Below are 16,477 nucleotides of genomic sequence, written 5' to 3'. Positions count from 1 at the left end.
TAATGTACAGATTCTATCTGGGAAGGAAGGGTTATTCCTCGATTCTGCTGACATTGGCAATAGTTTTGTTAAATATCTATCGTTGTAGGATTCCAGACCAATGTTTCTGTTGAATGAATGATTTCCTGTACTGATACTAACACTGTCAAAGGAGAGTGTGTACCTCCTAAATACTTGGCATCATAAACCCCCCCTGATGTATCTTGGCTTTACACAAAGGGAAAAAAACTGTTTGGATGGTCATCCGGATGAAATCTATATGCAATGTTATCCCTGTATGTATTCTATACATGCCCTAGGTAGTGGGGTTTACCCACTGTTAATATCAAAGGTCCTCATTGTTTTAAAAGATTCACAAATATGCTTCTCCTTTTAGACTCATATCTTACAAAGTATAGATCTGGGTAAAGGATAGCACTTTCACTATGCCATCAGTTGCTCTCCAGATACATATCTGGCAGATTTCAGTGGGGAGTGAACATGTCCAGTGTCATCCTGCTTTTTGCAGACACACAAAGAAGTAAAGTTTAAGCATCCATGTTACCAGGTCTAACAGGAGCAGTCATAACCAGTCAGTAGTTCTATATCTCTTTTGTTGCCACAGTGGCGTGGCTGATAACTAGCCCTGTCCAAATTGATACTCTTATTGGATGAACTAGTAGCGGCCGGCCCCTGTTCTTCTAGTAGGTAGTGACTCCCTGCTGTGGTCGCTACAGGTAATCTGTGACACCTTGTGTTGAAACAAAGGGGTCTCCCTTATCTATGCAAAGGACTGTAATCACCCCAATAAAGGTACGGCCTCCCAGTTTAATCCTTTAAAGACTTTCTAGGCACAACCATGCTCCAAACTGATTGGAGCTTCTGGTGATGGTTAGCTAATCGCTAGCATGTCTTGCTAGATCAGCGTTTCACAAACCCAGTCCTCAGGACCCCCTAGCAGTGCAGGTTTTCCAGGTCACAAGTGAAATAATTATACCACCTGTGGATCTGTTACAATGTGTCGGTCAGTAATTGCTTCACCTGTGCTCCATCAGGTAGATATGGAAAACCTGCACGGTATGGGCTCCCTGAGGTCTGAGTTTGGGAAACATAGCACTAGATGAAGCGCTAGTGATTAGTGTTGGGTTCGCAAAATGAATGTAGCACTGAAGCCCCAACAACAGGTGTGACCAACCTGTGACTCTCTCCACCTGTTGTGCGATTACAAGTCCCAGCCTGCCCTGCTAGAAATCACCAGTCTAGTGGCAAAGCATGCTGGGGCTTGTAGCGTTGTTCTCAATACTAAATCCTTCAGATGAGGATCAAGAAGCCGGAGAACATGGTTTTCTTGTGTGGTAGACTTTTCCTGCTCTGCAGTCCTGAAATTGAGCAATAGCTACACCAGGTTTTCCAGGCTACACATACATTGGAATAAATTGATTCTGTTCACCCTACACATCAATTCCAGTGAATGTGCATTCTGTGGCTGCCCCCTGAAGTGTTGATAAGGTTCATAGAGATCTGGCTAAATGTACGGCTCTTAGTTTGATGCTGACAGTTGCCCTGTCTAGGTCTGCCCTCTCGAAAGTTATGGGCATAGTAAATTTGCTTAAAATGTAGATGCTTTCTAAATGCATCTACCTTCTCCACCATCCCCTAATGTGGATGCTGACTTTCTTTAATCCAAATCAAATGTTTTTTTGTTTAAATAGCCATAAGGGTTATATTTGATTGGACTCTATGCTTTGAAGGCTGGTGGATGTCCCTCTAAAACTTCTACATCTGCTTCCTCTCCATACAGTCACCAGCACTAGCTAGCCGCTGCTTATTGCGAATCTACCTCTGGAGCAGATAGGTGCTTTCTGCATTGATTATAGGATTCCATGGGTGTATTTTATAAAAAAAAAATACATTTTTAAATGTTCATTTGTGAGATTATACCTGCTGTATTGTAGGTTTGTCCCTTTAAATCAAGGCTAATAGCGAATGTGTTTTTCGATATCAAAAGCAACGTTAAACTTTTCCTCGAGCTTATGACCTGGTTGTGTGTATGTATGCCTGATGTAAACCTGGGACAGATGCTGCAGAGCTTGATGTATTGTGAGATGTCTAAGACTCAGTATAAGGGCATATTTACTGGAGTCTTTTTTTGAGGGTAAACTAGACCCAAAAAGTGTCTAATCTTTTTCAGGCCCATTAGGGCTTTGTGTACACACCGGCACGTCTAAAGCATCTGCGGTCAGTTGTGCATACGAAACGCGTCGGCCATGCGCTGAAAGTTAAGATTCAGTAATCCGTTTGGTGAACACCCTCTCCTTGCGCACAGACTCTCCCTGTGCACATGGGCAATCTAACAACTGCCCGGGAGTGTTCACTAGAGCTGACAGTACCGTTATTAGGTTTATAGTTTGTATCCACCCACATCAGCACTGCATGAACTTGAACACAGATACATAGTAAAAGTCTCTCTGATACATTCTGGATTTGAACTTCAGCACAGTGAAGTTAATGGTTTTCCTATGCGTTAACCTTACATTTTATTTCCTATACAAACTGGTGGCAAACACATAGTACTCATTCATGCAAAGAACTGTAACGCAGACACCTAAAAAGAAGTATCTCTAGCGTTTTCTTTTATTTAATACATTTGGTTACATTCCTAGACCACCCTCTATATATACTTTAAACAGAAAAAAACAAAACCATACATTTGTCTCTGTGCTTTATTATAACTGCCCCTTTACATAATGTAACAGTGTATAAGCCACAGAACAACACCAAAGGGTGTACAAAGTCTGCCAATCATTTGAACAGGTGGAAGTTACCGTCATGATTCCAATTTGTAGCCGCAAACAACGAACCACAATGGTTTTGGCTGTTTCAATAAATGGCCGGAGTCTTGGATATGACATGATCATTTGTTGACTTCCAGATAGAGGATTGTTATACAGCTGTCAGTCCTTTGGGTAAAGGAGAGCGCGCCATTACAATACCAAGTGAGACTGTGTGTGGACAAGGGACCTCTGAGTATTGCCTATCAATATCAATGATCGTAAATTGACTTAATTAGTAAAACAAATGACTGGGGCTTCACTCCCTATTTTATTCATGATTTATGTACAAGTTTCCTCCATCCACAGGTCCTACACACACTATACAAACATATACATAAGCACAAGATGTAGATTAGCACGCTGGTACCATCATAGAGGTGACCGTGTTATCAAAGGCCCTGAAAGAAAGACATGGGGAAGATCAGTTGAGGAAAAACGATCTCATACACACACAAAGAGAATATATATCAATATCTCAATGCCTAGATGTGTCTTATGCTCTTCCAACCTTATGGTGATGCTTCCTGGGAGAGAGGACTTGTGATGAGGTAATACAAGGTCAGATGACCAGTGTGCTATACAGTGCATGAATTTTAATGTATAAAATCTACTGTTGCCTCTATTACAAGTGATGTTACTGTAACATGTAATATTTAAATGTAGCATCCTCCTCCTACCAAAATAACTCTTAGGATTGGGGGTGTCACCCTTCTGAAACACCCACATTATTTTCATAAAGCCACTGGGCCAATGGCTGCCATGGATGGGAGGATGTTTTGCACTGGATGGCCGTAATCCCCCATGAAAGGCATTTTCCAGGGCCAGACCACAAGTCTCATCTTACAAGACAGGTCTGGACAAATATCATTGCTGGCACCTATGATTCCCTTCCCCTAAAGTAGACTGTAATCTCCCAAGCTCTGATTGGTCTCTGTGCTCAGACTGACCGTAGCTGCTGATCTGATTGGTCGCTGCTACTCTGCTATGTTCTGGTTCACAACAGACATGAACTGTGGTGTGTATAACAAGGGTTTAGAGTAGAGATGCTCAAGCTCGGTTCCTCGAGAACCGAACACACCCAAACCTACAATATGACACATAGAAAAATGTTATAGCTCTTTTGGAAAAAGTGGCAGAAAAAAGTTAGCGATCTTACCCTATGAAGGTGCATGTCCTTCCCACGATGGTGTTGTAGCGATGGTTCTTTTATTGTAACGATGGTTCTTTAGTTGGAGATGTTTCCAAAAGGGTAGAAGGAGTTTGATGCAGATATTATCCGGCTATAAATTTGAACTGCCGTCCGTTCAAATTTATAGCCGGATAATATTTGCATCAAACTCCTTCTACCCTTTTGGAAACATCTCCAACTAAAGAACCATCGTTACAATAAAAGAACCATAGCTACAACACCATCGTGGGAAGGACATGCACCTTCATAGGGAAAGAGCAGGGTAAGATCGCTAACTTTTTTCTGCCACTTTTTCCAAAAGAGCTATAACATTTTTCTATGTGTCATATTGTTTGTTTTGAGTCCTCCGTGCGCTGAATTACCCTTTGAAATTTGTATACAATATATCTTTTCAGCAGCAGGAAGTTCTTACTTTAGAGAAGCGCCGATAACCTTTTATTACACCCGAACCTAAGAGATCCGAGTACCAAGACGAGCTGACTCGGTACTTTCGCGTACCCTCGGAGTTGAAAATGAAGCAAAAAGTCATCGTTACTTCGTCTGATCTCGCAAGTTTTGGATTCCTTTTTAAGATCCAAAATAAAGGTGGGTGGGAGCGAGGGCAGACCCCCATTTTTCTTTTCTGCCACTGCTGTGTGCCAATGTGTCCTAGATATGCTAGGAACTGCCGTGTGTTTGTGTCATTGCTCTGTCGCTTACCATCCAGCCAGGTCACTGCAGTATTTGTCCCAAAGTGTATGAAAATAATAATGTAAGGTGGTCAAAATTTGCTGCAAGTGACTTGAAATTAGTGTTATTGAGGTTAATAATAATGTAGGAACAAAAAAAAGAGCCAAATTATGTGATTTTAGCATATTTTAGGATTTTTTTCTAAAAAATACAAAACCAAAACACACGAGGGCGGTTTTGCTAAAACCAAAACACGAAGCTAATCCAGATCCAAAACCAGTTCACGGAGGTCAGTGAACATCTCTAGTTTAGAGTAAACAGCCAAGGAATACTCCAACACAAGGCAAGTCTACACTCACATTTCTTTGCTAGGAAAACAGATGGTGCACTCAGACCTTCTACTTTTACACTCTGCAATCTTAGGTTTAGAAATCTTTCCCCCTTTGAAAGTGACCAATCAGAAGGATCGTGCTTCCCCCGTAATGAGGAACACTTTCTCTAAGCAGTGTGATCACACTTGTAGTAATAGTAGACAGCGTTTTAGTGTAACTGGTGACCAATGTGTCTGATTACCGTACAAATACAGTATTCTATAGTTGACACTGGTACGGGTAGAACACTGCTGAATAAAATGTGTTATGCACTACTTGCATAACTGTACCAATTCATTTACATAGTCAACCCTCTTGAAGCTCATTTTTTTTTGCCAAGTCCTATGTCTGAGACATTTGTCCAGGCCTGAATTAAGATTATTGAGATATCATCTGGTAGCCTTCTAGTGGTACATGGAAGACAAAACTCTATTACATTTTACACATGTTTTAGAACTAGATTTTGATATTTTTCTTAAACACAAGCTAAGCTGAACACAGCAGGAGAATGAATGAAGAAGTATTTCTACCTAATACTACAGTATTGCAGCATTTCCCTCTAAATCAGCAGCAGTGGTGAAAGCGTTACCCATTTTATTTAGGACACTCACCGGGATTGAATAGGGTCCCCAGGATTATAGAAGGGGTTACACATCACATCTGTATAGGAATTATGCAGCTTGCGGAACATCTGAAGGAAAAGCAGAATAAAGACTCGTGTAGACGGACATTACAACAGTCATACAGCGTTCTGTCACCTACTCACAATACAGGCAGCCATTGTGTCACCTGACCAATGTTCATGAGAACGCAGCCTATCAGTCCACTAGGAACTAGTGACATCACTCAGGCACTTCATGACTAATGTCCATGAGGTGTGACTAATAGCCACTAGGTACTAGTCCCCAGGGAACAGACTGCATTATCCTAAATAGTGGCTCAGTCTACAAAACGGCTGCTTCCAATATGCAGGGGACAGATGTACTAAAAAGCAGACCGCAATCCCTAGACAAAACCATAGTTAAAAGTTTACACTGGTTCCTGTACTCACACTGCGGATCTCATTATCCCGAAGAGCCGTGTTTGACGAATCCACCACCATGACGAATTTGACTTTGGAGTTTGTGACATATCCGTATCTGAAGGGTAGTTAAAGAACTTTGTTGTTAAGAAAAAAAGTGGGTTATACGCAAAAGTCTTTAAAACAGAACCAGACTAATTCCGTAGGTCTGAGACCAGGACCTACATGACTGAAGATCTGCAGGTCTATGACAATGCCTGAAGATATGAAGATCTGCAGGTCTGTGACAATGCCTGAAGATATGAAGATCTGCAGGTCTGTGACAATGCCTGAAGATATGAAGATCTGCAGGTCTGTGACAATGCCTGAAGATATGAAGATCTGCAGGGCTATGACAATGCCTGAAGATATGAAGATCTGCAGGTCTATGACAATGCCTGAAGATATGAAGATCTGCAGGTCTATGACAATGCCTGAAGATATGAAGATCTGCAGGTCTGTGACAATGCATTAAGATATGAAGATCTGCAGGTCTGTGAGAATGCCTGAAGATATGAAGATCTGCAGGTCTATGACAATGCCTGAAGATATGAAGATCTGCAGGTCTATGGCAATGCCTGAAGATATGAAGATCTGCAGGTCTACAGGTCTGTGACAATGCCTGAAGATCCCAGAAGGAAGCCTGGGAGAAAGTTGTTTGTGGGTGCGGGGTGGACATTTCAATTACAAGGAAATGATCACCCTTTTTATTTCCCTTTATATTGACTTTTAAGGACACAGCATGTTTACATTCAATGGTTTTCATGCACAACATACAAATAGGATTATAGAAAACATATATAGTGTCACACAGGAAAAGTCTGCGGTCCTAATTTTTAAAATTATATTGTAGTTAATTAAATGTTTAAGTCTACATACACCACCTCTTCTTCATCAACCCACTCTGTGTGGTCTTCAGTAAGAACTTGTACAACTACACACTCAACATCTAATCTAGTATCTATGCACCAACAGAAGGCTGTATGAGAGATGCGGTACACATCTGGAGCACAATAACTCACGTCCCTCTTTACACGGATGTCGTCACGTGGTGTTGCATTCATCGTGCCTGAGCCTACCTTATTTTAGTCAGCCAGAATTAATCACACTGACAAACTAAGATACAAATACAGGATACACTTTGTAGTCCTCTGTGGGATACAACAGTCCCAAGTAAAGTTCTCTCTGATCCACTAGCGCCTTCCCCATAGCCGAGATCTTCTCATCCACCACATCCAGAGAGGTGTGGACAGTGTAATGAAACTTCAACTGGTTCTCAGTGGGGATGCTGCGAATGTATAGGGGATAATTCTGCAACAAAGACCAACAGTACACAGGTAGTAACAGTATCTAGAAATGGTATATATGTCCAGCGACAAACCATCAAGGAATAGCAATATAGTCCAAGTTGGCAGCGTTCAGGGCCCATTTGACAATAAATTCGCAACAGTTAGCATGATCAGACAATAACCGCATTTGAATATATATGTATATAGTTATCAGACCAAATTTACCAGCTGTCCATCTTTCCATCTGAATAATCCCCTTCAAGATTATTTTCGGGATTGGCAATCTTTTTGGGCCCATTAACACAGCAACTAGTGTCCAGTTGGGTCTAAAACCTTGAAAGTGGAGGTTGCAGCGTTATCAGACTAGGAAAACCATATTACTACCACACCAGATACTTTCAATTAAAGATAATTCTACTGTTATCTCCCTTAAAATGTCATATATACCCTTCGATATAGATGTATTTCAGAGGGAGACGTTACCACTTAGCTAGAACTGATCAATGAGTTAATATAGTGCACTACAGAAATTAACACTTTTTCTCTTTCAAGCATTATCAGGCTGTCTACAAACTGAATCTTGCACAGTGCCGCAGAATATGAGACAATTAATGGACAGATATCACCATGGGTACCTATGGGACAGGTAGCATGATCTGTGTGACAGCTACAAAAATACAAGGAATGTCTTTCAACGCCCCATCACATACTCCATAGACAATCAAGCGGTGACTCATCAACTGCTGTGGAACTATAAGTCCCAGCATGCTCTGTTTCAGAGCATGCTGGGAATGGTGAAGCCTCAAGTTAGTTGGGGAACTACAAGTCCCAGCATCAGAGTCTTATAACCCTTTCCCTTATCTATAAAAACAGCTTCAAACATAAATATATATTCAGGACTGAATTATAATTCCTCCTTAATGCCATATTAATGTAATCCTATAACATATCAGCCACACAGCCGTGTTTCTATACCTCACCTCCTTTGCAATGACAGCCACACACACCGCCATCTTGGTCCTCTAACTGCATTACGTTGAGTTCTGGTCACATGACACGGTGACTCCCGCTGTGTGAATGGTCAGTTAGTCTGGTCACCTGACACCACTCCCGATCACATGATCACGGAGCCGCTGTCATGGCTGCCGGATGGTTCTAAGCATCAGGATCTGATCCGCTCAGCATCATCCTAGTCAGCTCTGGTCTAGATAACCGGTGGCTCCACTTGTTGTGGCTGACAGGGACCAGATATTCCTGATACTTGTAGTCCCACAAAGGCTGAGCCACAGGTTCTTTAATAATATTGCTGTCTTAAATTGGGTAATTACTTTGCATTCCGATTTATATGGCTCAATAGCACATATAACATTATTTGTAAATAGGAGCATAGGGATAATGAAGTGTGGGCATTAGTGTTGATAGGTGGTGCAATGCCTGTATAATTTCCTTGCCCTATTAGTGACAGAATTTAATGGACTGTGTCATTTAGCTGCTAACAGAAACACATTACTGCTGAGTCAAAGATTAAGCACACATCATACTGCCTCAGTGGACCTTGGAGAATTACAGTTTCCATCAGGTCATATTTCAATGCACTTTAAAAAAAAGTAAAAAAAAAACCTCTTTATTTTGGCACTGTATTTGAGAAAAAACATTAGTACATAGAATTAGCAATACAGAGAAAGGCGGGTGATACAGTACAAGAACAGCCCTTTATAGAACAAAGAACAATCAAAAGTGTGGTAGGTAGCATCAATAACAAAATAATGAACAGAACAAAATTATAGCATCAGTGAGCATAACCCGTTGAGAGGGGTCACCATTCTTTGTGTTCGATAGAAGATAGTGAATTTTCAATGGAGTAATAGAGGGTCAAAGGATAAAGGGGGGATAGAGGAGAGGGGGAAGGGTAGAAAGGTGTGCAAGAACAGTCTCTGCGGGGAATAAGGGAGTTCTGGGCAATGACTCAGCATTTGCAGTAGTCCCGGAACAGGGGAGCCAAGAAGTCTGAACTGGGGAGTCCGCGTCTCGTGAAATTTGGGCAGAGTATCATTAATGAGAGCAGTAATATCCACCAAGATTTTCCACAGTCTTTTGCACTTTTTATTTTAAATACTCAATTTTACCCTAAATATTTTCTTACCAAAATTAGTTAATAAAAACAAGTGGAGAACAATTGCATCCGATATACAGAAAAATATGAAATTTATTGTGCAGTTGGTCGATTCTGAAATATTGGGAGATTTCCAGGAGCAAAACATTTCCAGGGACAAATCTTGAAAACCTGGGACTGTTGTAGGGGCAGTTGGCAAATATGGTGTAAGTATGCAAATTAATGATCCACTTGCATGCAGGGTTTTCTCAAAGCGCACCTTTAAGTGCTCCACACACAAATGAGGCATGAGGTCAAGTCACAAAAGGAAAATAATAACCATTTTCAGAGGGTATAGATAACACATCTCTTGCGAACCAAGATCAAACTACTGTTTGACTTTGTCTTTGTTAGATAACTCCCTTATTATTCTACCCTTGTAAAAGAAAAATCTTTGTTCAACTAAAGTCTTGTTTAATAAATCCTTACTTTTTAATTAACCCTCTCAACTATGTAGTTTACAGCATTCCATCTCCAGCAAAGATCTACTAAAGCAAAATCTGAAAATAAAATTGGTTTGTGTTATAGGTTGCTAATGTTGTTTTAGTCAGAGTGAGTCATCCTTCTGCTGCATGAGAATTCTAAACTTGCTGACGCATCATCGGTCATGAGTACCAACTGGATGGCTGTCACTGTCCAATCAGGGCTCTCAAACAGGATGTGTTAACAGTGCTGAAAAAATTCAACGTTCTCCTACATCTTGTGAAAGGAGAATAAAAATAGTCTTAGAACCCACACTTTAGCTCAAGCTCACCTACAACATGTAAGTCAAGCTAGCGTTAACCCTCCACTGGCTAAAACTACTGGTAAATCGTAATCCATGTGTCAAATCTAAAGTAGACTCCCGAATGACGTTTAAATAAATGTATTGTGAGGGTCACAAATGTAACATTAGATTTATTTAAAAAACATACTGGCATCTCCTTTGTCTCTATGACAGGAGAATGAACATTTTAGATGCCAATGGGTGAGTATGTCTCTGATTCACAAAATTTTGCCCCCCCCCCCCCTGAGTTGCTGACATCTTGACAAGCTAATATTAAACAGGCACATAAAAAGGTTCATGTTGTCACAAACAAGAAAGCAGCATGCCTATGAGTCTACTAGATCTAAGCTAAATGTCTGCTGAATATGTTCTGTCCTCTATAAAAAAAATCATTAACTCACTGATGCGAGTGAGTTCTCTGTACAGCGCTGCGGAATCAGTGGCGCTATATAAATAAATGGTGATGATGATGATGATGATTAACTCATTGTGCACCCGATCAAAACCTGTCCCCTTTCCTTTTAATACACCCTCATAATAATACCTCTTTACAAGCAATATAAAAATGTTTGCACTTGCCTGGGAACACTCCAGAATTTCCTTTCTAACCCATATAGATCATAAATTAAATAAAAAAATAGGCTTTTACTCTTGTCTTTAAATTTACCTATACTTGATCAATGACTGCAGAGTCTAACAGTTCTCTTAATGCATCTATGGAAAAGATTTAAAATAAAACCACAAAAAAAACAAACATTTTTAAGCAATCGCTGAAATTGTTTAGCTATGTTAAATACATTTTAATTTTGTAAAGGATTTTTTAAAATAGTATTTTTCTTTTAGTCAAACCTAATATATGTTTAGAAATCTTGTACAGTAGCATTTTGAATATTATTTTATTCACTGGTATGTATCACTAGTTCTTAAACATGTCAACAATGTTACGATCGAGGCAGGTGCTGTCTTTGCTTGTATGTATCTCTTGGTCTTCCTGAGAAAATCTTTATTCAGTCAAATGTTCTAATGTATACCTTCAGGACCTTTCAGCCTATTATACCCCAGAGAAGAGAAATGTTGTTATAGAAAATGTTCATATGCCGCCACTATTCTTTCTGCATTCTGTGCATGTACCCGCATGATATGAAGAGTCTGCGTTGACCTGTGTGCTACAGTCAGGACAAGGCTGGATAGAAGCCAGATAAGTAGCAGACAGCACACAGCACTAGCGGAATGTTGGGAGAATGGCAGAATCCCAAATAGTATTCCCCTTGTGGCCAGTTTGCAGTGAGTGATCATGATGTATAGACCCTAAGGAGTCTTCCAGTAGAAAGGTGAATATATCTCTCCAATAGCAACATGCTTCCTTGATGTATTTATGAACTAACAACACTCACTAAAGATGTATTGTTCGGAGAGAACCATTCTATGTACAAACGGAGGTCGCTACTTCTGACAGCAAATACAGAATGGTAAAACGTATGTTCCAGCAGTTTCGATCATTGCTGTGTAGCATGTTATTTCCTTATATTTGTCATGTGTTCTGTCCATAACAAGACTCTCAAGAGAAAGAGGATTCCGTGAATAAAAAGTCATTACGAGAGTACGCTTCATGAGGAGCTGAGTAAAGGGGATAACTTCTCGTCGCCAATAATCAACAAGCGAGTGTTTTGTGAGCAGAGAGGCAGACGTTTTGGTAGTTCTCACTGGGGCCTCCCCTATCGTAACTCTTGGAGGGTTCAATTTGTCTAACTTCGGGTCCAACACCAAGTTATAATCCCACTTAATATAATGTGACCCTTTGCTTGTTCACCAATATGTGGAAAGAGGGTGTTGAGGAATGGTAGTTGTCCCATGTTTGGGAAGTAACGGGAGACGAATGTGACTCAGCTGGCTCAGGGAATTAAATGACTACTCTTTATATTTACTGTCTTCAGAAAGAAAAAATGCCTTGCAAAAACACCTGCTCTTGGAGGTAGGATGAGCAAAAGTGAAATGTGTTTCCATTCAGAAAAATGACAGGATAGTGGCCTCATATGAGGGAGGACAAAGAATCAAACGCTCATTGGGCTAGATTTACTAAACTGTGGGTTTGAAAAAGTGGAGATTTTGCCTATAGCAACCAATCAGATTCTAGCTGTCATTTATTTAGTACATTCAAGAAAATGATAGCTAGATTCTGATTGGATGCTATAGGCAACATCTCCACTTTTTCAAACCCGCAGTTTAGTAAATATACCCCCTTGTGTGAATTCAGACCATTGCCACTTCTAAACTGATATAGTAAATTTCCCTCTAAGAACCTGCTGATCGATTAAATACACTTTGCTAATTAACCCATCTACTTGCACTGTTGTGGTAGATGCGCTAAGACAATATTACCTAATAAATGTAACTAATGATATCTCTCCTTCCACGATTTGGAGGTTCATAAGACCACGTTCTGGGGTGGCTTATTAGGCTGGCATCCGTCATGAGGAGGGAAGAAAGGAAGACTATCTCCAAGCTGGAATGCCAAATTCAACAGCTAAACTCTCACTATAAATCCTAGATTTGCACTATAGTACTAAAGGAAGACTCCTGAAGGACCAACTGACTGCAATACTATCTTAATGAACACTGAAATCTCTGAAATGGCTGCAACAAGAATGATGCGAAAAGGGAGACAAGACAGACCCCATTATAGCAAATATATTCAGACAATGGCGCTCACATAATGTAATCTCATTGATAAGGGACTTCCAGGGTGACTTGTTCTATGATCCTAAGAAAGTTACTGGGAAGTTCCATAACTTTTATTTAAAAAAATATAACATCCAAGAAAGAGTTGTCTGATGATTCACAGACTACTGCTGACTTAATGGACACCTACTTGTGTAACCTCCCCAAATTATTCCCAGGTACTATAGAGTCTCTCAACGCCTCAATGTCTGTGAAGGAGACAGTACCTACCATTCGGCTATTGAAGTTCTCATCAACACCTGGGGGTAAATGTATGAATCTCCGGATTCTTCATCTCCGGCGTGTTCAGCCTCTTTAGCGCTTAAATTTAAAGCGGCGCTGCATTGTAAAGGGAAGTTTCCCTTTACAATGCAGCGCCGCTTTAAATTTAAGAGCTGAAGAGGCTGAACACGCCGGAGATGAAGAATCCGGAGATTCATACATTTACCCCCTGGTCCTGACAAATTTCCGCCTTAGTATTATAAAAAGTTTAGCAATGTCTTAGCATCTGGTGGACTTTCTAAAGGAAATCACGGTCCCAGCTCAGTCCTTGTGAATGTGTGGTCCTTGGATCCTTTTTGCTCTAGTAATAGATCCACTGGTTATCAGGGTTCAACAAAACCCCAACATTTGGAGCTTTCTAACTAGCCCCCAAGAAAACAAAATTTTATGCACATGATATTCCTGTCTGTCTCTGGTTATCCTAACCAATCAATTTCACTAAATAGTCCTTATAGGTGTCAGAGATCAGTCCTTCTATACAGTTGGACGGTCCTCTGCACCTCCCAGGTGTCCGTCATATAGGACACGCATTTTAAAATGTCATTCAAATGTAGGATAAAGACAGCTCATAAATAAGGATAATCTGAGCAGTATTTTAGGGGGAATAAGTTGCAGTTAATAACAGGGTGGACTTTAAAGGGACGTTTTTACTCTTTTCATTACAACCTGTCTCCGTTGTATTCTTGCAATAAATGTTCCTACCTAAGGGTTGATGATGGCTATGGTAGATATTTGAAAAAAAAAGGCATAAAATTGCATTTCTGTCTTCAAGACTTTTACGGACTAGAGTGTCAGCTCATGATAATAATCGATCTAAGCAAGATAATTTGTACGTTATCGGTCTATTATCTCACACAGTCTTCTTATGCAGCTCGAGGATCACTTGTAATGCTATCCCTACCTCTGGTCCATCCCAACTTAATTGAATACAGGAAGCTGCGTTCATCTTGGAAATACTGTATTAGCAGAGAGATGACTCGAACCATGAGTGGAGTAGAGGCAGGAAAAGGAGAATACTTAATCCCCTCTCCCGCCCATACTTCCTAGTGTCAGCCACCAGGCTGCTAAATGACATCAGGAAGGATTGCAACCCTGCGCTTCTTCTGCAATCATCTATTGCAAAGTGCAGATGACAAAAACACCCCCATAGGATGGTGCTACGTCATTTCCAAGTGTAAACAGCCAAAGCCTGGCCTGAAATCCTCCTTGGCGAGGTCACGCGTGTAGATTTACGTTTGTGCAGAGTGAGACTATTGAAAGGGACGTTCCTTTGCTGTGTGGAATGGCACAAAAGGACTGGAGTTATGCGCAGAGCTGGAGGTTGTTGGGGGTCTCTCATCATTTTAATGTGATGCATTTTGATTTTGCCGGTCTTTATCTTGATATACTGTGCCCTCCATTTTAATTTTTATTCTGTTAGTCAGGCAGGTGGCCCATTACGCTGCAAAGTGTCAGTACTATAGATAAAGGTATCTAGAGTCTGGTTTGGAGAGAGACAGATGGGTGAATGTATGCTCTGTTTTCTCTATCCCTATACACACAGTCCTCGGTAAATGACATGTAACCAGGCCCCGGGGTCCCACAGGTCTCACCGGCATCAGGAATGTGACCTTGGTGTCTTGAAAACACAGCTGCTCCCGTCACCGGAAGCTTCAGCAAATCACCAAAGGGGCAAATCAAGTAAATGAAGCGAGTGCACTGCACACCTGTGCTCGGAGCCCCAGGGGACTGTACAAGCAGGTCTCAGAGGAGGGGAGGGGGGGGGGGCATCACTCTGTAAAATATTTCCACAGCAACCAATACACACATCCTGAACACAGCACCATTTCCAGAACTAAGATCATATACTCTACCCACTTTCATTAAAAGGTCTCATATCCCTTTCTGGCAGTAGAGGGGTTAAAACTTGCACCTGTGTTAGAGAATCAGCACCATTAACCCTTCTGCCCTCTAGAGGGACCTACTGTATGGAATAAAATATTGTAGCAGTTGATGAAAAAGTTTTCATTTGTCCTTTTTTTTAAGTTTTTCACTGTTTTAATCCCTCTGTAGGTCTCAGTTCTCTTCAACATCCCAGCTCCGTTCTGAGTAGGAACCTCTAGTTCGTCTTTTAGTCTTGGGTGTACGCTAATATCTTAAACTTACGCACTAAAAATCCTTACGCATACAGCTGTGCATATATTTTTGAATATTGTTTACTTGCGTCCCCCTGTATGCCTGGAGTGGTGGAATGGGGGCAGGCAAGCACAGACTAAGTACAGTACGGACATGTACACACAATTTTGACACAAATATTTTATCTGTTATTATTAATTTATTTGGAGGAAAATGGGAGTTTTCACAGGATTTAGGGCTTCTGCCTATTTCTCAAAGCCCCGTCCTGTTCATGACCATTGCTGGCTGCAGCCTTTAGCAAGCAAGTTGAAGGCTATTGATCATGGACAACGGAGGTACAAGCACTCATGATGGCATTAACCAGGGGGCAGCAATGTAAAAAATGGTTATTAATAAATGTTTCTTTTTTTTTGTTCTAATAAAGTTTATCTACTTTTTATTTTACATTTTTTTTTTAATTACATTACTGTGGTAAGCAGTGATTGAAAATCTTCATATCGGAGCAGTCTTAATAAATAAACCCGTAATTAGGATATAAACAGCTATATGCAATTTATGGGCCACACAGATCGTTCTAGCAGCCAATGAAGGGAAGATATATCACAGGCCACAAAGATGAAAATTTAGGTCCAGTGATCTCACTGGTTAATGTCCCTCATTACCAGAGACAGCCCCAATGTTTACATATTACAGTGCAGGCATGGAGCCTGTATAACTCATGTGTCCCTTGGTAAAATAATACATTTAAATCATGCATGCCTGCCATGCTCTCTGTACATACATGCTGCATTACCTAATTGCAATGTGTAGTGTATAAACACGCAGCAGTATTAACAACAAACTGTTTATTTTAATCACTATAACTCATGATTACCATGCAATTAACGTTTTTACTATATTGCATATTCATGGTAATTGAAAGGTCAGCTGCCAACTTCCTAGACATCCATATTGCTCCTCTCACTGAAGCCCGTACACCGGCGGTCACGTGTTTGTGTCAGGTATGACTTCTGATTGGTCGGAAAGTTGTCCTCTGTGTGTCATGTGACCCGA

The 16,477-nt window shown here is 40.7% G+C and overlaps 1 protein-coding gene across 1 annotated transcript; it reads right to left on the bottom strand.

Annotated features, from left to right (window-relative positions):
• Positions 1 to 2,688: 2,688 nt before the first annotated feature.
• Positions 2,689 to 8,456, bottom strand: TRAPPC2L (trafficking protein particle complex subunit 2L). Its single transcript, XM_075189038.1, has 5 exons — positions 8,372 to 8,456; positions 7,241 to 7,413; positions 6,094 to 6,181; positions 5,654 to 5,733; positions 2,689 to 3,211 (listed from the first exon to the last, which is right to left on the bottom strand). The coding sequence occupies exons 1-5, from the start codon at positions 8,402 to 8,404 to the stop codon at positions 3,166 to 3,168; spliced, it is 420 nt and encodes a 139-aa protein (XP_075045139.1). The 5' UTR covers positions 8,405 to 8,456; the 3' UTR covers positions 2,689 to 3,165.
• Positions 8,457 to 16,477: the final 8,021 nt, after the last annotated feature.

Source organism: Mixophyes fleayi, chromosome 10 (assembly GCF_038048845.1).
Source record: "Mixophyes fleayi isolate aMixFle1 chromosome 10, aMixFle1.hap1, whole genome shotgun sequence".
NCBI classification, from domain to species: Eukaryota; Metazoa; Chordata; class Amphibia; order Anura; family Limnodynastidae; genus Mixophyes; species Mixophyes fleayi.
This window is presented reverse-complemented; position numbering and strand designations above follow the sequence as displayed.

Coding starts and splice junctions, on each gene's coding strand:
- TRAPPC2L (XM_075189038.1), bottom strand. CDS start 8,404: ATGGCGGTGTGTGTGGCTGTCATTGCAAAGGAG. Junction 7,414..8,371: donor TGGCTGTCATTGCAAAGGAG/GTGAGGTATAGA, acceptor TCTTTGTTGCAG/AATTATCCCCTATACATTCG. Junction 5,734..6,093: donor GGGATAATGAGATCCGCAGT/GTGAGTACAGGA, acceptor CTTTTCCTTCAG/ATGTTCCGCAAGCTGCATAA.